Source organism: Pelobates fuscus, chromosome 4 (genome assembly GCF_036172605.1).
Source record: "Pelobates fuscus isolate aPelFus1 chromosome 4, aPelFus1.pri, whole genome shotgun sequence".
Lineage (NCBI taxonomy): Eukaryota > Metazoa > Chordata > Amphibia > Anura > Pelobatidae > Pelobates > Pelobates fuscus.
Window position 1 is genome coordinate 86,047,796 of NC_086320.1, and position 24,083 is coordinate 86,071,878.

General features: G+C 42.3%; 1 protein-coding gene across 1 annotated transcript in view; it reads right to left on the minus strand.

The window, feature by feature from the left end:
- Positions 1–1,271: 1,271 nt before the first annotated feature.
- YTHDF3 (YTH N6-methyladenosine RNA binding protein F3) overlaps positions 1,272–24,083 on the minus strand; it is a 40,623-nt gene continuing 17,811 nt past the window's right edge. Inside the window, exons 4-5 of the mRNA XM_063451361.1 lie at positions 20,882–22,453; positions 1,272–2,242 (exon numbers count right to left, since the gene is read on the minus strand). Of these exons, the coding sequence (XP_063307431.1) occupies positions 2,219–2,242; positions 20,882–22,453 (1,596 nt within the window). The 3' untranslated portion in view covers positions 1,272–2,218. The remainder of the gene's footprint in view (positions 2,243–20,881; positions 22,454–24,083) is intronic.

The window sequence follows — 24,083 nt, forward strand, 5'->3', positions numbered from 1 at the left end:
ACATCACAACCAATTGAATGAGATACAGTGGTTATTGTGCCTAGTGTGTCCCTTTAAGGAGATAAAACTTGAAAAAGGCAGCCAGCTTCTGAAAAATATTTTGTGGTTCTTCCAAATACAGTTTTTCAATATATCAATTATTTTAAAGAACCAAAATCGATATATATGGTTAATTTACTAAATTTTTACACATGTGATCTAGAATGTGGCCCAAGTTTTAAAATGGAACTGGCTCTAGAAAGAAAAAAAAAATGCATATAAAATAAAAGCAAACAAAATTTACTTTTAAGGTTGGATTAAAAGCCTCCAGCATTTACTTTAATTAATATATATATATTTAAAAAAAAAAAAAAAAAAAACACATCGGCACTTTCATTACTGGTCTCATGAGCAGGCCACAGTATACGGACATCTGGACTCTTCAAAGATTGGTTGCTTTGTGTGTATAATTTTATATTTAACATAGTGACAGTTTTAAACAAGAGGGTACAGCAAAACTAAATGTGCCATAAACTCAAATGCAGCAGATTTTGAGAGCCATGCCCATAGGCTTCCAATGTTAAAATTAGTGCTGGAATTTAAAAAAAACAAATTAGAAGAGTGTCCACATTAACATATTAAAAACACATTACTCTGTAAAATCAACCTATTATACGAGTTAGAAAATTGTAACAGACTATGTTTTAACGTCTACCATTTAGGTTTGTTTTTGTAATGAACCCATTTTATTAGAGAGCGTATTCCACTTAAGATAGTTTACTGCATTTTAATGTGAAGTCCAGAATTTAGAAGTGTAGATATGTTTACCATACTGTAATAAGAAATCAAACCGTAACGGATTAGAATGAACGAAAACATTTAGTGTTATTAATGGACAGACACTTAGCATAGAAACAAAACTACCCCAGGACAACAAAAAATTGTGTTACAATAGGCTACGCTATAAGCAGTTTTAAACAGATGAAAAGAAAAACTAAAAAAAAAAAAAAGGAAAATAAAACCCAAAAACATAAATTGCCATTTTTGTGAGGCTGGTATACTTTACATTAATAAATTTCTCAGCAATACATTAAAAGATGATTATAATAGTTTCTATTAACTACAAATTAAATATAAAAAGGAAATAGGCACTTAAAATAAATCTGACATTAGTGGTCTGGACTTCAGTTTGAAACTGAACCTGTACCCACTTAAAATTAAAAAAAAAAAGTTATTGTAGCAGTTAAAATGGGAAAAGAAAAACAAAACAGAAGGTGCAAAACTCCAAAATGTATGCTTGCTATTCAAAATTATATTTATTACGCTTAGAATATCAGTATTTGGAGTAGATCTATTTTCTCGAGAACACTTGGACAGGTTTGAAAACACCCAGCAGCATGATTTTGATTATTAAACGTAGGCTAAAAGGTCACAGAAAGTCATATTTGGACTGAGGTACATTTATTCAAAACATTGAAATTTGTGACACTAAGTGGTACCAAACAAGAATGCTTATTTGTCGCCCCCCTTCTTTGTTACCAAAAATCAGCAGCACGGACTGATTTTGACAGCAAAGCCATTAAATATTGGTAAAGAAATATAACAAGTGTGAATTAAGCGCGAGGTGGAGACAAAACTGCATTGTAATATATTTTCTTACACCAAAAAGCTGGAACAAATTTCTACGATTTGGCTAAACTGCATTTTAAAAGTCGGTATCGATGATACTACAATATCTGACAGACAACTGGAGTTTACTTTTAAATTAGACATGGCATGATTCATTTTTGTTAACCTCTAACAAAAAGACAAAATATATAAAATAATAATAATTAAAAAAAAAGAAGCACCGTGAATCTCACGTTATCTAGCCATTTTTCGAATGGTGGTTAGTATTTAACAAATTAAAAACAAATAATCCATTCATTTGATGGGTCTCCTGTGTCTTTGCTTGGATGATTACAAAAAGGACAGCAGATACCGATAAAAGCTTCTGGACAAAGTGCTTGATGAAGTTAAAGTTCTCAAGAGTGTATGATAAGGAGGACGACTGATGCACGGATGAAACCAAGGAGAAGGAGGGGGGGTGGGGAGGGGGGAGTCAATTTGTGTTAAAGTGTCCAAAGATGTCACCTTAAGCAGAAATAAAAAGCATTCTATGTTTTCGTCGACAAAGTAGGCATTTCCAGAGTCTGCATCATTAGTGTTGAGATTATAGCAGGTTACCTCCTTACAATTATTATTGTTTGTTTCTATTTCTCTCCTGCAAAAAAAATAAAAATAAAAAATTATGTAGACATATGACAGAATGTTTTTTTCCCCCCATACAATTTAAACAAGTAGCACTGTACAAAGTTAATTGGAAATATGATTTACATTATTGAGGGTTAACCAGAGCACTTAATGGCATCCAGAAAACCTTTAAAGAGACATCACTTGGCAATTATGTTTTAAACCAGCGGGAAAAAACACTTTTAAACAAATATACAGCAAAAAAAAAAAAAAAACTTTGAAAATTATGTAATCAACGCTTATAAATTTAAAATCAACTTTGTCAGATTGCATTGTTGGGCACGCCTCTCAATTAGGAAAGTTTCTTCAGAACCCCCTCCCCACCATTTCAGTTTCAGACCAGTCTACTAATAACAGAAACAAGGCATCTTTGTGAAGCAACAGGAGAGATGAACCAAACATTGGAGCCTGCTCAGCATAATCACACTGTCTATCTTCTCCCCCTGAAAGGTGTAGAGATCTTCCAGTTGCTTATGTTCAACTCTGTCAGGCATGCCCAATGCACTTTTCTCAGATTCCTAAGAATAGGACGCTTGCTGGTTAGATCAGAGTTACCCAAGTGGGTGTGGAGTATAAGAAAGAAGCAGGTAAAGATCAGAATTACATGAATTTTTCAACCTGCACAGTGAGACAGTCCCATTCAAAGCTAAAGCTTTTGAATGAGACAGTTGTCTCAAAATGATCATGTCCTTGAGGAATGCCGATGTCCTCAGTAGACGGGTAAAGGTTAATTAAAAGTAGTGCTAAATTAATTTTAAATATTGTATTTTCATTTACATGCTACGTTGGACAATGCCTGGCAAACTAGGCAAGAGTTCTCTTGCAATGCTGTATGCATGGTGCATACACTTGTCCAGTTTGGCATTTTTCTGTTAAATGCCTAAATATTTACTATGGTGAAGGAACTGCAATTTCTCTGGAAGGGACAGTTCTGCTCTGAAGCTGTGAAGAGAACAAGCATCGGGAGAGCTCATCTTAGCCATCATATCATGGCAGCATAAATAAAACCAAAGAAATTCAATTATCTGTTTCTTAGCAGGTCTTAAAAGCGGATATAACCCATCTCAGATGAAAAACACCACATGACATAATACACAGTGCCATGATTTAACAAAAATAAAGCCACAATGGAAAAGCCACGTGATCAAGTGTTATCACCTCTATAAAAGCCAATGTTTTAGCACTTTGCTGGTCTGGTGCATCAGGTGTGTGTTAACACAATGCTAAGGAGGAAATAAATCAGCAATTATCTTAGAGAAGCAATTGTTGCTGCCCATCAAACTGGGAAGGGTTATAAGGCAATTTCCAAACAATTTAAAGTTCATCATTCTACAGTGAGAAAGATAATTCAAAAGTGGAAAATATTCAAGACAGTTGCCAATATTCACAGGTGCGGAGGTCCCAGCAAATTCACCCCAAGCTCAGAACATGCAGAGAACTCAGATAAACTGCAAAACCCCCAATAGTTAGATCTCAGATTGTGCAGGCCTTATTTCGTATGTTAAAGGACCACTATAGTGCCCTGAGGGTGCCCCCACCCTCAGGGAACCCCTCCCGCCGGGCTCTGGGGAGAGTAAAGGGTTTAAACTTACCTTGATTCCAGCGCCGGACGGGGAGCTCTCCTCCTCCCCTCCGATCCTCCCTTTCGGCTGAATGCGCATCAAGAGCTGCGCGCGCATTCAGCCGGTCTCATAGGAAAGCATTTACAATGCTTTCCTATGGATGCTTGCGTGCTCTCACTGTGATTTTTACAGTGAGAATCACGCAAGCGCCTCTAGCGGCTGTCAGTGAGACAGCCACTAGAGGATTTGGAGGCTGGATTAACCCTATTATAAACATAGCAGTTTCTCTGAAACTGCTATGTTTATAAAAAAAAAAAAAAAGTGTTAATCCTAGAGGGACCTGGCACCCAGACCACTTCATTAAGCTGAAGTGGTCTGGGTGCCTAGAGTGGTCCTTTAAATGTTGATGTTCAGTACATTTGGAAAAAGCCTGAACAAGTATGGTTTGTTTGAAAGAGTTGCCAGAAGAAAGCCTCTTCTCTCAAAAAAATATTGCAGCACGGTTTGCAAAGTTGCATCTGAACAAACCACGAGAGAATGTCCCTTGGGCAGACGAGACCAAAGTGGAGAGGTTTGTGCCAATATGATCTGTTTGGTTTTCCCCAAATTCCCATGGCACTGTGCATTATGATCAAACATCTCATACCAACTGTCAAGCACGGTGGTAGAGAGGTGATGATTTGGGCTTGTTTTGCAGCCACAGGACCGGGGAACCTTCCAGTCATTGAGTTGACCATGAACTCCTCTATATACTAAATTATTCTAGAGTCAAATGTGAGGCCATCTGTCCGACAGCTAAAGCTTGTGCTAAATTAGGCCATTCAACAGGATAATGATCCCAAGCACACCAGCAAATCTACAAAAGAATGGCTGAAAAATTAAAGAATCAAGGTGTTGCAACGGCCCAGTCCTCAACCCAATTGAAATGCTGTGGCGGGACCTTAAAGAGGCACTATATTGTCATTACTGAACCTTAGTTCTAAAGACACAGTTTAGGTAGTCGGCCCTTCTTACTAGGGATCGACAGATTATCAGTCTGGCCGATATTGTGAATTTTCAGCAATATCGTATCGGCCAATAAAGATAGATATTGCTGATAATGACGTTCCTGGAGGGCCCGCAGCACTCTTCCTTCCCAGCAGCTCCCCTGTAATTCTCGAGAGTCCCGCGGCCCGCAGGGAGAGGCTATAGACAACAGAACCACGTTATTAAAACTTTTTAGCGTTAGAACAAACATTTAAGAATGCCTAAACCAGGGTTTGACAAATTTGCTAGGAATTTAGTATCCAGCAAAAAAGTGAGGAGCTTTTTTTTTTTTTTACATATAAACTAAAACAAAGCTTCATTGTCAAAAACAAAAGTACAATTCTTTAAGACACTATAGTCAATAGAACCACTACAGCTTATTGCAGAGGTTCTGATGTCACCATTGTGTCCCTGCAAGCTTTTCAAAGTAAACACTGCATTTCATTGGTGCCTGGTAGGGATCGACCGATAATGATTTTTTTTAGAGCAGATACCAATAATCTGAACTTTCAGGCCGATAACTTACCAATATTCTGTACATTTACCATTTAAAATTTTTTAACCATTTCTACACAAATCTACTGTTAACTGAACATGTTTATATTTTTTATTTTGCATTTTTTTCTATTAAAAGGTAAATGCACAAAATATACATATCAGTGTGATTTTATGTTTTCAAGAACTTGTGTGTAGTGGATGCAGTGAGAGTATTTGATTAGTGAATGCAGTGTGTGTGTAGTGCATGCAGAGTGTGCTTGTGTAGTGTGTTTAGTAAATACAATGTGTGTAGGGTGTATAGTGAGTGTGTGTGTGTGTGTGTGCGCAGTGATTGTGTAATGTGTATATTATATTATGAATGCAGAGTGTGTTTGTGCAATGAGTGTGTACATAATGAATGCAGAGTGTGTTTGCATTCATTATATATATATATATATACACACACACACACACACACACACACTCTACACGGAGGGAGATTGATAATCTTGAGATGAGTCTGCTGGGTGCAGGTAGTGGAGTGGGAGGAGATGAGACAGTTGGAGAACAGGCACAAAGCTGGGTAACAGTGGGGCGAGGAAGCAGAGGGGGAGGGAAGAGGAAAGGTTTAGCTAGTCCTGATCTAGTGCAGCCTAACAGATTTGCCCGTTTGAGTGAAGATGTTGGGAGCATCAGTTCAGGAGTAGCTGTACTGCAGGAAACTGTTCCTTCTAACAGCCGTGGGAACAGCCCCTCTAGTACAGGTGGGGTTGAGAGGGTAAGGAAGTCTAGACAGGTTGTGGTGGTAGGGGACTCTATTATTAAGAGAGTAGATAGGGTAATCTGCCACTCTGATCGACTCAACCGGACAGTTTGCCGTCTCCCGGGTGCTCGGGTCTGGCATGTTGCAGACAAAGTGGAGGGATTATTGGGAGGGGCTGGGGATGATCCAGCTGTCATGGTCCATATTGGTACCAATGACAAAGTCAGAGGAAAATGGAAGGTCCTAAAGAGTGAGTTCAGGGATCTAGGAAGTAAGCTAAAGAATAGGACCTCCAAGGTAATATTTTCAGAAATATTACCTGTGCCGCGCGCTACAGCAGAAAGGCAGCGGGAGATTAGAGAGGTCAATGCTTAGCTGAAGTCTTGGTGCAGGAAAGCGGGTTTTGGGTTTTTAGAGCACTGGGCCGATTTTGCGCTTGGGTACAACCTGTATAGTCGTGATGGATTGCACCTAAACGTAAGAGGGTCTGCTGTGCTGGGGGATAGGATGGCTAGAAGGTTGGAGGAGATTTTAAACTAGTAGTGGGGGGGGGGTCAAAGCAATCTAGAAAATGGAGATGGGATAGAAATGAGATGGGCTTTATCTCAGAACAAAGGGGGTGGAGATGGGGGGAGGGGGAAGCTCAGAACAGAGGAGGTATGTAATATTGATAATTCACAAAAAGTACAAATGACTCATGGTAATATTAAATGTATGCTTACTAATGCAAGGAGCCTATATAACAAAATGGGGGAACTAGAGGCAATAGCATACACTAAGCAATACGATATATAATAGGCACAACAGAAACATGGTGGGATGAGACACATGACTGGGCAGTTAACTTAAATGGGTACACGTTATTTAGGAAGGATAGGAAAAACAAGAAGGGTGGTGGGGTATGTTTGTATGTCAACCATGAGTTAAAGTCAAATCTTAAAGGAACACTATATAGTCACCTAAATTACTTTAGCTAAATAAAGCTGTTTTAGTGTATAGATCATTCCCCTGCCATTTAGGAGTTAAATCACTTTGTTTCTGTTTATGCAGCCCTAGCCACACCTCCCCTGGATTTGATTGACAGAGCCTGCATGAAAAAAAAACTGGTTTCACTTTCAAACAGATGTAATTTACCTTAAATAATTGTATCTCAATCTCTACATTGAACTTTAATCACATACAGGAGGCTCTTGCAGGGTCGTGCAAGCTATTAACATAGCAGGGGATAAGAAAATCTTAATTAAACAGAACTTGCAATAAAGAAAGCCTTAATAGGGCTCTCTTTACAGGAAGTGTTTATGGAAGGCTGTGCAAGTCACATGCAAGGAGGTGTGACTAGGGTTCATAAACAAAGGGATTTAACTCCTAAATGGCAGAGGATTGAGCAGTGAGGCTGAAGGGGCATGTTCTATAAACCAAAACTGCTTCATTAAGCTAAAGTTGTTCAGGTGACTATAGTGTCCCTTTAACCCCTTAAGGACACATGACATGCGTGACATGTCATGATTCCCTTTTATTCCAGAAGTTTGGTCCTTAAGGGGTTAAGCATGTGGAGTGTGACGAGGAAAATGTGGAAGCTTTATGGGTAGATATCTGCTTGGGGCAAACAAAGGGAAATGCGTTATTGGTTGGGATAGGTTATAAACCACCAAATGTAAATATTAATGAGGAAGAACTGCTGTTCGAGCAAATTGGTAAAGCTGCAAATCGGGGTAACACGTTAATTATTGGAGATTTTAATTACCCGGACATAAATTGGGATAGAGGGACTAGTACTTCAGCAAAGGGAATCCGGTTTTTGAATGTGTTAAATGACACCTTTATGTCACAACTGGTACAAGCACCAACTAGAAAGGATGCTTGTCTGGATCTCGTTATAACAAACAATGTTAATCTTTTAACCAACATTCAAGTAGGGGAGCATTTGGGAAATAGTGATCACAATATGGTCACTTTTGAAATAAACTCAAAAAAGCAAAAGCACGTGGGGTATATTAAAAACGTATAATTTTTAAAAAGCCAATTTTAATAAGATTAGGGCAGCTCTACAACATATCGTATCGACTGGCATAAACTCCTTAGTGATAAAAACACTGAGGATAAATGGAAACTATTCAAACAAATATTAGAAAGGTACATTTCACAGTATGTACCATTGGGTAATAAATATAAAAGAAAAATTAAAACCAATGTGGCTTAGTAGAGAAGTAAAACAAGAGATTAAAAATAAGAAAAGGGCTTTTAAAGCATTTAAAATCGGACAAATCAGAGGCATCCTATATAAGATATAAGGAAGCCAATAATACTTGCAAAAAGGCAATTAGAGTGGCTAAACTAGAAAATGAGAAATTGATAGCCAAGGAATGCAAAACCAACCCCAAATTTTTTTTCAAGTACATTAATTCTAAAAAAACAAAATGAAAAAGTGTAGGTACACTGAAAACAGAGATGGGTCTGTTAGTCAATGAAGACCAGGAAAAGGCAGAAATTTTAAATAACAATTTTTCTTCAGTATTTATTAATGAGGATCCTATGGCAAGAGATATGCAAATGATTGCTGCAACAAACTTGCAGATAACTTGTGATTGGATAACTCGAGACAAGGTTCTACAGCTATTAAAGAAAATTAATGTAAATAAAGCTCCAGGACCTGACGGTATCCACCTACGAGTACTTAAGGAGCTAAGTGGGGAAATAAGTGAACCTCTGTATATAATTTTTCAAGATTCTTTTGTTTCAGGTATTGTACCGGAGGATTGGAGGAAGGCAGATGTTGTTCCTATATTTAAAAAGGGTTCAAAATCCTTGCCTGGAAATTATAGACCTGTGAGCTTAACTTCTGTGACTGGGAAATTATTTGAACGGCTATTAAGGGATAATATTCAGGAATTCATTGGGAAGAACTGTGTTATTAGCAATAATCAGCATGGTTTTATGAAACATAGGTCATGTCAAACTAAACTAATTGCATTCTACGAAGAAGTAAGTAGAAATATAGATCAGGGTGTTGCAGTGGATGTGATCTACTTGGATTTTGCCAAGGCATTTGATACGGTTCCTCACAAAAGGTTAGTCTTCAAACTAAAAGAAATTGGTCTAGATGAATATTCTTGTTCTTGGGTAGAACATTGGCTTAAGGATAGAGTACAACGAGTTGTCATAAATGGTAAATTTTCAAGCTGGACAAAAGTGGTAAGTGGTGTCCCTCAGGGTTCTGTTTTGGGACCGCTTCTATTTAACATTTATAAATGATCTTGAAATGGGCATTGAAAGCCATGTATCAGTGTTTGCAAATGACAAAACTTTGTAAAGTAATAAAATGTGAGCAGGATATTGCCTTGCTGCAGAGGGATTTGGATAGATTGGGGGACTGGGCACTAAAATGGCAGATGAAATTTAACGTATAAAAATGCAAAGTTATGCACTTCGGGGTTAAGAATGCACAAGCAATTTACACCCTAAATGGTAGTGAACTAGGGATAACCACACACGAGAAGGATTTGGGAATTGTTATAGACAATTAATTAGGTAGCAATATGCAATGTCAATCTGCCGTTGCTAAGGCCAGTAAGGTTTTGTCATGTATAAATAGGGGCATAAATTCTCGAGATGAAAATATAATTTTTGCCTCTTTATAAATCGCTGGTAAGACCACACCTTGAATATGCTGTGCAATTTTGGGCACCTGTTCTAAAGAAAGATATCATGGCACTAGAAAAAGTGCAGAGACAAGCTACAAAATTGATAAAAAGGAATGGAGCATTTTAGTTATGAAGAAAGGTTAAAAAATTTTAATCTCTTTAGTTTGGAAAAACAGCGCCTGAGAGGGGATATGATAACATTATACAAATATATTCGGGGCCAGTACAAACCATTATCTGGAAATCTATTCATAAACAGGGCTATACATAGGACACAAGGTCACACATTTAGGCTAGAAGAAAGGAGATTTCATCTAAGGCAAAGAAAAGGTTTTTTTTACAGTAAGAGCAATAAGGATATGGAAGGAGACATCTGACTGCTATTTTGGGGTCAAGAAGGAATTTTTTCCTAGTTTGTTGTAAAATTGGAAGTGCTTCAGACTGGGTTTTTTGCCTTCTTTTGGATCAACAGCAAAAGCATATGTGAGGAAGGCTGAACTTGATGGACGCAAGTCTCTTTTCAGCTATGTAACTATGTATATACACACACACACACACACACACACACACACCCCAGTGTGTTTGTGCAGTGTGTGTGTTTTTGTAGTTATGTTAAGTATGTATTATTTTTTTTAAGGTTTTAGTCCCCCCCCTCCCTGCTTCTTCCTTGGCCAGGGAGGGGGGGATATGGCATTTCTTGGTGGTCCAGTGGCATTGACTCTGCAGAGTGGGCCCAGCAAGCACTTACCTTCCCAGCAGCTCCCCAGTGTAAATCTCACGGCCTGCGTGCCGCGTTGCCATGGTAACCCGTGGCAACGCTCTGACGGCCGCGGGACTCGCGAGATTTAGACAGGGGAGCTGAAGGAAGCTGCAGGAAAGGGAAGGCTTGCTGGGCCCCCCAGGAGTGCGACGGTCCTGGTCTGCATTATCGGCAATATCGGTATTGGCAGATACCGATATTACAGAATATCGGCCAGACCGATAGTCGGTCGATCCCTAGTGCCTAGTAACTTGGCTTGGGTGAGATCATCAAGATTGAGCTCTTCTTGCTCGGTTCCCTAGAGCGTGGTTTAGTGATGCCGGGGCTGGAATGAAATCATAACCCAGCTCCCGGCATCACTGCAGGATGCGCGAGAGAGCAGAGCAAGGAGTTAGGAAGATAAGAGCTCCCTCCCTTGCCGCCCGCTTTCACCCTTATTTCCCTCCGCTCAACAGGCTGACAAATCACAGGACAAAATTCCTAGTCGCCATGGCAACCTGGGATTTGTCGAGCTCTGGTCTAAGCAGCATAAGCATCAGTTACATAACACTTTGTGCTTAGAGCACACTGAACTTACTCACACTGCTGAGTGGGTTACAGAGTTGGTGATCAGTTAAAAAAAACAAAAAAAACACAAAAAAAAAAAATCCTCCAAACCCCAATGTCATTTTCATCAGTGCTAGGCTGTGTCAGTTGCCCAGCATCAATCTCAATGCATTAAGCATACATTATGCAATGAAAGAAATAGGAAGCGGTCATACTTCAAACAGCCAGTAAATGGCAGCAACATACCACTGTTAATTTACATTTCCCTTTGCCAAGATGAATACTTAGGGTGAGATTTGGGATTAGGATTTTACTCTGCAAATGTATACAAATGGGGTTTAGCTGTACGCAGGAGATTTTGCTCTGTATAGTTAAGATAATGTTATTCAAGTGGGACACAGGATTTAAAAAAAAAAAATAAGCAGAGCAAATAAACAATGTGTATGTAAATTGAAAAATAAAAATATCACAAACCTTGAAAACAAATTGTGAAAAAATGGCATCTTAAAGCTAAAAAAAAAAAAATCTATCACGTGAGTCCATATTGCATCGACTTTTGCAAATAATGTTAAATATGTGAGCTACTAAAATGACCCAAAACACACTATAAACCCATCTACAATTTGCCATTTTCTCTTTCCGAAAAACAAAAAACTGGGCAGGTTATAAATTCAGTTCTGTATTTTTACATAGCACTTGACACAGGTATACAAAGGGGGTCATTCTGTACTCCGGACAGCACAATTTAATTATAGTAGCACATATCAAATTTATAAAAGATAAAGCTAAATTAGGTGCATTAAAAAAAAATAAAAAAAAATGCAAAATACCATAAACTATGAAAGGAATTGCTGTTAAATTGGCTGTATAATAAGGCTCAAAATTTTCCATATGATATACACCATGATGTATACTTTAAGAAATGGTATGAATTTATTGGGTAGTTGTGAAAATGCTACAATGCCTCAAAAAGGAAGAATTTTCACAGCAAGTTCATCTATTAACATTCTAACTGTAAAAACTGAAATAGTCAGTTTTCCACAAACTGGTGAAAAGCTGGCAACACATTAAGACAATATATACACACACCCACACCATATGAGCACTGAAATAGGAAGGCATCTCTAGTGGCAATCTGAGTGACTGATACTAGTTGTTACCAGGCAGCAATGTAAACACTGACTTGACTCTGAAAAGGGTTTACATTGAAAAGCCTGTTGGAACAGGCTATAGACACACAATATAAAACACTAAAAAGCACAACCTAAAAAGTAAGGTATTTTGATGCCACAAGCCCCTGATGAAGTCTTAACAGACGAAACGCGTAGGGTGGCAAGCTTTGTTTATTTATATTATATTTTTATATTGTGGATCTCTTCATCGCTCGTGTCTCTATAATTTTGGATGATGACATCGTTTCTTTGGTGGAATACATCGATTTTGATTTGAAGGGCCCTTTTACTACTATTATTTTGTAAGTGTGTCCAATAAAGCTTTATCTTTAATACTATACAGCTATACACTATGGTCTGTCTTTGTGCTTCATTTTAAGCATCTGTCTCCACACTGAGAAGGGAAGAAGCATCTGAAGAAGACTGATTATACCCTGCCTATTTTTCACGTTTGTTTGTGAGTGTATTTTAGTTTTTTATTATGTGTTTTTAATAGGGATCGACCGATATTGATTTTTTAGAGCCGATACCGATACCGATAATCTGTGAACTTTCACACCGATAGCCGATAACTTGCCGATATTCTGTACATTTACCATTTTGAAAAAATAAACTATTTCTAACGGTAAATGCACAAAATATACATGCCACATGTAGTGGATGAAGTGTATTTAGACAGGGGAGCTGTGTGTGTAGTGGATGCAGTGTGTATTTGTGTAGTGTGTATAGTGAATGCAGTGTGTGTTTGTGTAGTGTGTATATATAGTGAATGCAGAGTGTGTGTTTGTGAAGTGTGTATAGTGAATGCAGAGTGTGTGTTTGTGAAGTGTGTATAGTGAATGCAGAGTGTGTGTTTGTGTAGTGTGTATAGTGAATGCAGTGTGTGTGTAGTGTGGGTAAAGTGAATGCAGTGTGTGTGTGTTTGTGTAGTGTGTGTATGTAATGCAGTGTGTGTTTGTGTAGTGTATGTAATGCAGTGTGTGTGTGTTTGTGTAGTGTGTATGTATGTAATGCAGTGTGTGTGTGTGTGTGTGTGTTTGTGTAGTGTTTATGTATGTAATGCAGTGTGTGTGTGTGTTTGTGTAGTGTGTATGTATGTAATGCAGTTTGTGTGTGTGTTTGTGTAGTGTGTATGTATGTAATGCAGTGTGTGTGTGTGTTTGTGTGTAATTCAGTGTGTGTGTGTGTTTGTGTAGTGTGTATGTATGTAATGCAGTGTTTGTGTATTGTGTATGTATGTAATGCAGTGTGTAGTGTGTATGTATGTAATGCAGTTTGTGTGTGTTTGTGTAGTGTGTATGTATGTAATGCAGTGTGTGAGTGTGTTTGTGTAGTGTGTATGTATGTAATGCAGTGTGTGAGTGTGTTTGTGTATTGTGTATGTATGTAATGCAGTGTTTAGTGTGTATGTATGTAATGCAGTGTGTGTGTGTGTATGTATGTAATGCAGTGTGTGTGTGTGTTTGTGTAGTGTGTATGTATGTAATGCAGTGTGTGTGTGTGTTTGTGTAGTGTGTATGTATGTAATGCAGTGTGTGTGTGTGTTTGTGTAGTGTGTATGTAATGCAGTGTTTGTGTATTGTGTATGTATGTAATGCAGTGTGTAGTGTGTTTGTGTAGTGTGTATGTATGTAATGCAGTGTGTGTAGTGTGTTTGTGTAGTGTGTATGTATGTAATGCAGTGTGTGTGTGTGTGTGTGTGTGTTTGTGTAGTGTGTATGTAATGCAGTGTTTGTGTATTGTGTATGTATGTAATGCAGTGTGTAGTGTTTGTGTAGTGTGTATGTATGTAATGCAGTGTGTGTGTGTGTGTGTGTGTTTGTGTAGTGTGTATGTAATGCAGTGTTTGTGTATTGTGTGTGTATGTATGTAATGCAGTGTGTAGTGTTTGTGTAGTGTGTATGTATGTAATGCAGTGTGTGTAGTGTGTTTGTGTAGTGTGTATGTATGTAATGCAGTGTGTGTAGTGTGTTTGTGTAGTGTGTGTGCATGTATGTAATTCAGTGTGTGTAGTGTGTGTTTGTGTAGTGTGTGTGTGTAGTGTGTATGTATGTAATGTGTGTTTGTGTAGTGATGTAATTTGTGTAAAATGGGGGGGGGTGTTTATGTTAATTATTTTTTTTATTTTATATTTAAATTGTTTTCTTTTTTGTTTCTTTTAGTCCCCCCTCCCTGCTTCTTACCAGGGAGGGGGTTATAGTATTCCCTGGTGGTCCGGTGGTTTGTTAAGTCCTGGGGGGGCTGGCAGCAAGCGCTGACTTACCTCCCAACAGCTTCTCCAGCTCCCCAGTGTAAATCTCGCGGCCCTTAGTGCCGCGCGGAGCGTTGCCATGGAAACCCGTGGCAACGCTCTGCCGCCGCGGGTCTCGCGAGATTTAGACATGGAGCTGCAGAAGCTGCTGGGAGGTAAGTCAGCGCTTGCTGCCGGCCCCCCCAGGACCGCCAGGCTTGTAATGAGCCTGGCGGTCCTAGGAGGTATTATCGGCAATATCGGTAGCTATATTGGCCGATACCAATATTGCCGAAAATACCGAATATCGGCCGATAATATCGGTAAAACCGATAATCGGTCGATCCCTAGTTTTTAATTTTCAGTCTGCACTATTGGTCTCCCTTTGTACTTTTTAGGTTGTGCTTTTTAGTGTTTAATATTTATGATATTGAAGACATTGAGGAGTCTTTGCACCTCCTGAATTGGGGTATTTATATTTTATATGTTTTTTCCCCGTTTGATAGCCACAAGGGTTGTTTTGCATTTTCTGCAAATCACTTCATTTTTGTATAGACACACAATGCAACCACTACATTAGGCTGTGGTGGTTCTGGTGACTATAGTGCCCCTTTTAGTGTACTTGTGTCTGCAGAGGTAACATTCACTTCAGCTCATTGAAGTTGTCTGGGTGCAGTGTCCCAGTCACACTAAGTCCTGAAATATAAAATCATTGAAGTTTTAGAGAAACTGAAATAACATTGCAGGACTAAGACTCACTCTAGAGGCACTACCTGGTGGCCAACGGATGCTGCACGACCTCACGCTCTGCATGAGGACATCCAGCATCCATAAAATCCCCATAGGAAAGTACTGGAGCAATGCGCTCGCAGCACATAAGCATTTCCCCCTCCCGTCTGAGGACATCAGAGGATACAGAGCGCCAAGGGACATAAGCGCTGGAATAGAGTGACACTTTTTTTTTTTAACCCTTTATGAGCCTGGGGAGAGGGGTCAAGAGGGCTCTGTAGTTTAGGAATAAAGATTTGTATTCCTAACACTATAGTATCCTCTTAATCAATAAATCTGCGTACACACGGCAAACAGCTTTAAATTTAAAGGCCAACTGTGAAAATGTTCTATTATATTTTAAAAGTTCAATGAAACTGGATTTGTTTTTTGTTTTTAGATGGTGTATATAGACTATTGAGAAGGTTTCACTTTTATATTGTGCTGAGCAGCAATGTTTACAATTTGACCAACTGACGCTCAACCTAACTTGCCTGGTCCTACAGTTCAAAACAGAGCACATAGAATGTGGCAGCTTAACCAAAATAAGAAAAAAAGTTAAATGTTCTCAATAAACAAGTTAACCCCTTAAGGACACATGACATGTGTGACATGTCATGATTCCCTTTTATTCCAGAAGTTTGGTCCTTAAGGGGTTAAAGCGGCACTGTCATGCCGAATTCCGTTTTTTTTTTAACCCCCCCTCCCGCCTCAACTACATCCAATCGACCCCCTAGTCATCCCCAAATGCCCCTATGCCCCCCACATTACCTATTTTTTATTCTTTATTTTCTGCCCGATCTTTATTCAGGGCGCCGCCATCTTTGTGTGGGTAGGTGAAGTCCCTGTGGGACACGTCATCTGCCCACACTAGATAGCCCTGAGATTCCCGCACATGCCCAGTGAAACACCTGGACATGCGAACGGGAATTTCACCTATTCATTCATTCATCAGACAGACGAATGAATGAATAGAAAAAATCAGACGAACAAACTAACACTGTGTATCAGTGTTAGTTTGTTCGTTCAGTTTATTACAAGGAGGGAGCTACCGGCGTGCAGCTCCCTCCTTGTAATATGTAACTATAGAAGCGGCAGGGAGCAGAGCTCCCCACCACTTCATAAGCCCCCCAGGTCCCCCCTCACTCTATGGGGGTCAATATGACCCCCATAATAGCACAAGGGAGATTAAAATCTCCCCAATGCCCCTACTCGCTATATCGCGAGTAGGGGCATGTCCACTAAACCAGCCACAGGCTGCTCACTGTAAAAAAAAAAAAAAAAAAAAAGGTAATAAGGGGGGGACGGGGGGCCTACTGTCCTCCCCCGCCGGCCCCCACCCCTGGACGGCGGGTGGGGGCCATAATGGGAATGAGGGGGGACCTACTGTCCTCCCCTCAGGCCCCCACCCCTGGGCGGCGGGTGGGGGCCATAATAGTAATAAGGGGGGGGGGGGGACCTACTGTCTCCCCCCCCCCCGGCCCCCACACCTGGGCGGCGGGTGGGGGCCATAATAGTAATAAGGGGGGGGGACCTACTGTCCTCCAGCCCCCGGCCCCCACCCCTGGGCGGCGGGTGGGGGCCCTAATGGAAAAAAGTGGGGGGGGGACCTACTGTCCTCCCCCCCGGCCCCCACCCCTGGGCGGCGGGTGGGGGCCATAATAGTAATAAGGGGGGGGGACCTACTGTCCTCCAGCCCCCGGCCCCCACCCCTGGGCGGCGGGTGGGGGCCCGAATGGAAAAAAGGGGGGGGGACCTACTGTCCTCCCCCCCGGCCCCCACCCCTGGGCGGCGGGTGGGGGCCATAATAGTAATAAGGGGGGGGGACCTACTGTCCTCCAGCCCCCGGCCCCCACCCCTGGGCGGCGGGTGGGGGCCCTAATGGAAAAAAGTGGGGGGGGGGACCTACTGTCCTCCCCCCCGGCCCCCACCCCTGGGCGGCGGGTGGGGGCCATAATAGTAATAAGGGGGGGGGACCTACTGTCCTCCAGCCCCCGGCCCCCACCCCTGGGCGGCGGGTGGGGGCCCGAATGGAAAAAAGGGGGGGGGACCTACTGTCCTCCCCCCCGGCCCCCACCCCTGGGCGGCGGGTGGGGGCCATAATAGTAATAAGGGGGGGGGGGGGGGGGATCTACTGTCCTCCCCCCCCCCGGCCCCCACCCCTGGGCGGCGGGTGGGGGCCATAACGATAATGGGGGGGGGACCTACTATCCTCCCCCCGCCCCCACCCCTGGGCGGCGGGTGGGGGCACTAAGTAAATTTCCCCCCCCATCAAGGTGACTAGGGGTGCCCAAGCCCCTAGTCACCCACCCCCCACCCAAATAAAAAATGCCCCTACCTACCCCCCTCACCCTAAAAAATAGTGAGGGGGGAATAAAATTGCTAACCTGTAAAGTAAAATTAAACTTACCATTCAACGTCTTCTTTTTTCTAAAATCTTCATTTTTCAGCCCCAAAAAAGGCCAAATAAAAAACCATCATAGCCGTCGAACTAAAAATAAAATAAAAAACCCGAGCGCAAAAAAAAAAACCAGACGAAAAAGAAAAAACCCGAGCGCACAAAAAAATAATCCATCTTCACCCATGGAGGGCTCTGCGCAGACTGAGATCCGCAGGGCGGGGCAAGGCTTATAAAGCCTTGCCCCGCCCTGCAATTAGCCTAAGAACACTCTGATTGGTGGGTTTAAGCCAATCAGAGTGCTCTTTGTCATTTTACAAGCGTGGGAAAGTTCTTTGGAATTTTCCCACGCTTGTAAAATGACAGAGCACTGTGATTGGATGGCTTGAAATCCATCCAATCCCAGTGCTCTGTGTCATTTTACAAGCGTGGGAAAATTCCAAAGAACTTTCCCACGCTTGTAAAATGACACAGAGCACTGTGATTGGATGGATTTCAAGCCATCCAATCCCAGTGCTCTGTGTCATTTTACAAGCGTGGGAAAATTCCAAAGAACTTTCCCACGCTTGTAAAATGACACAGAGCACTGTGATTGGATGGATTTCAAGCCATCCAATCACAGTGCTCTGTGTCATTTTACAAGCGTGGGAAAATTCCAAAGAACTTTCCCACGCTTGTAAAATGACAAAGAGCACTCTGATTGGCTTAAACCCACCAATCAGAGTGTTCTTAGGCTAATTGCAGGGCGGGGCAAGGCTTTATAAGCCTTGCCCCGCCCTGCGGAGCTCAGTCTGCGCGGAGCCCTCCATGGGTGAAGATGGATTATTTTTTTGTGCGCTCGGGTTTTTTCTTTTTCGTCAGGTTTTTTTTTTTGCGCTCGGGTTTTTTATTTTATTTTTAGTTCGACGGCTATGATGGTTTTTTATTTGGCCTTTTTTGGGGCTGAAAAAGGAAGATTTTAGAAAAAAGAAGACGTCGAATGGTAAGTTTAATTTTACTTTACAGGTTAGCAATTTTATTCCCCCCTCACTATTTTTTAGGGTGAGGGGGGTAGGTAGGGGCATTTTTTATTTGGGTGGGGGGTGGGTGACTAGGGGCTTGGGCACCCCTAGTCACCTTGATGGGGGGGGGGAAATTTACTTAGTGCCCCCACCCGCCGCCCAGGGGTGGGGGCGGGGGGAGGACAGTAGGTCGTCCCCCCCCCCATTATCGTTATGGCCCCCACCCGCCGCCCAGGGGTGGGGGCCGGGGGGGGGGAGGACAGTAGATCCCCCCCCCTTATTACTATTATGGCCCCCACCCGCCGCCCAGGGGTGGGGGCCGGGGGGGAGGACAGTAGGTCCCCCCCCCCTTTTTTCCATTAGGGCCCCCACCCGCCGCCCAGGGGTGGGGGCCGGGGGCTGGAGGACAGTAGGTCCTCCCCCCCTTTATTACTATTATGGCCCCCACCCGCCGGCCAGGGGTGGGGGCCGGGGGGGAGGACAGTAGGTCCCCCCCCCCTTTTTTCCATTAGGGCCCCCACCCGCCGCCCAGGGGTGGGGGCCGGGGGCTGGAGGACAGTAGGTCCCCCCCCCTTATTACTATTATGGCCCCCACCCGCCGCCCAGGGGTGGGGGCCGGGGGGGGGAGGACAGTAGGTCGCCCCCCCCTATTACTATTATGGCCCCCACCCGCCGCCCAGGGGTGGGGGCCGGGGGGTGGAGGACAGTAGGTCCCCCCCCCCCTTATTACTATTATGGCCCCCACCCGCCGGCCAGGGGTGGGGGCCGGGGGGGAGGACAGTAGGTCCCCCCCCCCCTACTACTATTATGGCCCCCACCCGCCGCCCAGGGGTGGGGGCCGGGGGGTGGAGGACAGTAGGTCCCCCCCCCCTTATTACTATTATGGCCCCCACCCGCCGGCCAGGGGTGGGGGCCGGGGGGGAGGACAGTAGGTCCCCCCCCCCCTACTACTATTATGGCCCCCACCCGCCGCCCAGGGGTGGGGGCCGGGGGGGAGGACAGTAGGTCCCCCCCCCTCATTATCTTTATGGCCCCCACCCACCGCTCAGGGGTGGGGGCCGGGGGGGGGGGGACAATAGGTCTCCCTCCCTTATTTTACTTTACGGCCCCCACCCGTCATTTAGGGGTGGGGGGCAATATTTTTTTTATTTTTTTTCTACAGTGAGCAGCCACAGGCTGCTCACTGCTTACTAGACATGCCCCTACTCGCGGTATAGCGAGTAGGGGCATATTATTTACTAATACCAAGTCATTTTTACTTGGTGTTAGTAAATTTGGCTGAAAGACCAATTTAGGTCTTTCAGCCTTTTAGTAGATAGCTCCCTGATACCGTGGGAATTAGGGAGTTATCTACTAAGCGGCTGCAAGATGCAGCCACAGCAATGAATAGGATCGGAGTTTCATTCATTAGAATGAAATTCCGATCCGAACAAAGTACCGAATTGCATCCTAACACCAATGGAGAAACGGTGCTCATTCTGTTAGGATGCAATTCGGCAGTTTTGCCGGCGTTCTGTCTAAGTGACAGGACTTTCGGCAATACTGACAGGAAGTATTGTGGGAACTGGGAGGAAAGCTAGGGATCATGGGAAAATTGCTCTGACCAGCGGAAATGAAGCACACTTTGCTCCTCCGCTGGTCAGAGCTGGTCAAGCGGAGGAATCCTCCATAAGACAGAGTCCCTACTTTGTCTTATGATTTTAAAGAAAACTAAAGAAGACAGGAAGAAAAGAATAACAGATCCTGAGAGAGGGGGAGAAGAGGAAGAGATTGAGGAAAGGTAAGTTCGGCATGACAGTGCCGCTTTAAGCTATATTACTCAGTAATAGTAGTACAGTATAGTGTTTTTTTGTTTGTTTTTTCCCTTTCTGTGAACTAGCATGATAAACTCATGGAGCACCACAGTATGAGATTTTTAATTACACAAGTAGCATGCATTACGTACAGCCAATACAATGCATGGAGATGTATAGAAATAGAGCCATGAATTGCTTATTACACAAAAAATGGTTACATACTCTAGTAATGAAACTTTAAAAAAAGTGTCACCAAAAAGTCTAAAACTGAAATTCATGCATATAATAGCTCATTTAAGTAAGGCAAGATTAGTGTGTTAGTCATTAGCACAAATTAATTTTTTAGCAAGTTAGAAACTCTATAAGTAGAATAGAACATGTAGGCACCAACACAAAAGAAACAAGGAAACATATTGTAAATAAATCGCTCAATGAAAATATAGAAATATTTTAAATTAGAGCACACTTACCCTTCGCATGGCTTCCTCCTCTTCTTGACGCTTTTCATAATGTGCAAAGTCATCAAAAATAGAGGTTGTATGCTTGAATGTAGCAATTATTTTGAGAACTTGCTTGGCTTTTTCTAGGGGTACTTCTTGAGTGTCCCTTGAGTTGGTAACAGGCTTATTATCATTGTTTTCTAAACGAATGTGTCGCAGTTGGTTATTGGGAACGTCTTTAACAAAGACCCATTTAACATCAAACTTTCCCTTCCATTTATCCTGGGACCACACTCCAGCATATGCATTATAGTCCACAACAGACTTCATCTCAGCTACACCACAAAAATGTCCACTTCCATTTACACTGAAGAGTAAATAAAGTGGGCCTTTTGCATTCAATGATCGGTAAGCAGCATCCAAACGTTTATTACCATGTTCAGTACTGCACCAGATAGAGTACTTGATAGATCGGTGAATATCGTCCTCAGAGTAGCTTTTGATTATGAACACACGTCCATTTTTCAGACTCCAGTCAAAGTCTTTGGGATTATAGTTGTTTATGGCCTTCAATTTCTCCAGTACGGGGTGTACCTCAACACCAGAAGTTGAGGAGCTAATGGGTACAACACCCAAGTTAAAATTATCATTACCAGATACATTGTTCTGATTGAAGCCCACCCCCCTGTTTCTAGGAGCCACCCAGCGATTTTGAAGTTGCTGCTGCACCTGATGTGGTTGGGCCTGCTGCAGAGGACCTTGTTGCTGAAGCTGCTGTTGAGGCAGTTGGTTTTGCACCATGGGAAGAGGTTGAGTTAATGGCTGAGGGTGTTGAATTACAGGCTGAGGAGGCAGAGCTGGTTGAGTGGGAGGGGACTTTACCACAGCCCCTTTATCATCCCAAGTTCCAATATTGATGTTGTGTTTTATAGGCGGTGGAGGAACAGCAGTACTACCAATACCCACATTACCCTTGGGTTTAAGTTTGGGTTGAGGTTTGGCAGGCTTTCGAGCAATGGCAGCCCACGAGGTTGGCTTTGGCGCTGAACTGCTAACAGGGGGAACACTGTTGGCAGCTATGCTCGTCATGCCTGCACTAGTCAAAGCTGAACCTACGGTTTTTGTTACAGCAGCAGACATATCCCCACCAATTTTCAGTCCAGTCATTCCTTGCTCAAGGCTATTAATGCCTGGTACTTTGCTTAGAGTATCACTGCCAAATCCAGCTTGTCCATCAGCTATGGCTCTACCAAGAGAACTAGGTGGGTATCCGTAGCTACTGCTATATGCAGAACTTTGTGTTGATTGTCCCTGAGATCCACTTGTCCCCCATGTTGAGAAATCTGCATTCCCAGGAAAAAAATTAAACCCATGCTGGCTTAAAAAAGGAGGAGTGTTCCCCAAAGCTCCAGGCTGACTGAACACTCCATCCGGTATATAGTGGTGTTCCCCATTGCTCATCTGTCCATATGTTGTCAAATATGGCATAGGTGGATCGCCTGCGGTGGACCATGCTGCTTCACCGAGTGAGTAAGGAAATCCAATGGATGGAGCATAATAACTAGGCATGTATGGATCTGACATTGGTGGATAGCTGTTACTCTGCAACAGAAACAAAAACAAAAAAAGTCAAAATTATTATTTCACCATTAAGTGTTCAAGACAAGATACAATTTTCTTTAAGCAGTGTTTTATCATAAGTATTTTTAAATATAATTAACAGAAAATAACATTTACAAAGTGGATTACAAAACTGCTGATACACTCCAGCTGCAACTAATACAAATAAATAAAATATAAAAATTGTTATCAAATGACTTATAGTTAGTGTGAGCACGGGACAAGTTAAATCACTGTATTACTTAATTTGCAGAAAAAAAAGACATAAGAAAAATCTTAAAAAGCATTGCGTTTTATTTTTTATTTTTTTAAATCAAGTCTAGCTAGAGTATGCCGAGGAGTGTGTATAAGATCTTCGGCTGTTTTACATGGAGAAAGGTGCCGGAATGTTTAACCCCTTAAGGACACAGGACATGTGTGACATGTCATGATTCCCTTTTATTCCAGAAGTTTGGTCCTTAAGGGGTTAATGAAGTTCCTAGTAACACAGAAGTTGCTTAAGACTGAAATCTGAGAGCTACAGATCAGAGAAGACCTGTGCCAACAGGTGTCATTTTTTTCAGGACTTTATAAGTTTCTTTCAGCTTACAACTACTACATGCTTATGTGGATTAGATCATCAATGCAATCCAGAAAGAATAGGAGTTATCATATAAACTGTTTTTATTATTTAATCAGGGGGGGTGTGACTATCCTTTGCATGATCTAGTGCCAAGCTTATTACAGTCAGTCCACATCGATTCAATCTAGAGCTATCAGTTCGAACAATTATTAGTTGATTGTTTGCCATTGCTGATTATATGGACTGTATAGATAAGTGTGTAAGGTTGTGTCTTATCATTCATTTATAGTCTGCTTTGACCTTTAATTTTTAATATACATTTTTAATTGTGAATGTACCAGATTAGATATTTTAATCCAATATATTTATAAAAAATAGATAATCCAATTAAGATAATTATTAGCAGCCCTACATACAATATACAAATGTATCAACATTAAAACTCTGGAACCTCACTTTAAAGGGAAACACCAGTGCCAGGAAAACAAGCAGTTTTCCTGGCACTGCAGGTCCCCTCTCTCTCCCACCCCCCATCCCCGGTTGCTGAAGGGGTGAAAACCTCTAAGTCACTTACCTGAGACCCCGCCGGTGTCCCTCAGAGGTGGTTTCTTCTCGCCGCCACTCCTCCCAGTCTTTGTCGGCCGGTGGGCGATACTGATCCTGCCCACCGGTCGGGGAGACTTAATGCGCATGCACAGCAATGCCGCGCATGCGCATTAGAGCTCCCCAGAGGAAAGCATTGAAAATGCTTTTCAATGCTTTCCTATGGGGAATTGAGCGACGCTGGAGGTCCTCACACAGTGTGAGGACATCCAGCGATGCTCTAGCACAGGTTTTCTGTGCTATAGAGCAGGAAGTGCCCTCTAGTGCCGCTAGAGGTGGAGTTAACCCTGCAAGTGTAATTATTGCAGTTTTTTTTATAAACTGCATAATTACCTTGCAGGGTTAAGGGTAGTGGGAGTTGGCACCCAGACCACTCCAATGGGCAGAAGTGGTCTAGGTGCCTGGAGTGTCCCTTTAACTATAGCTGCAATGCCACGTGAAGAATTA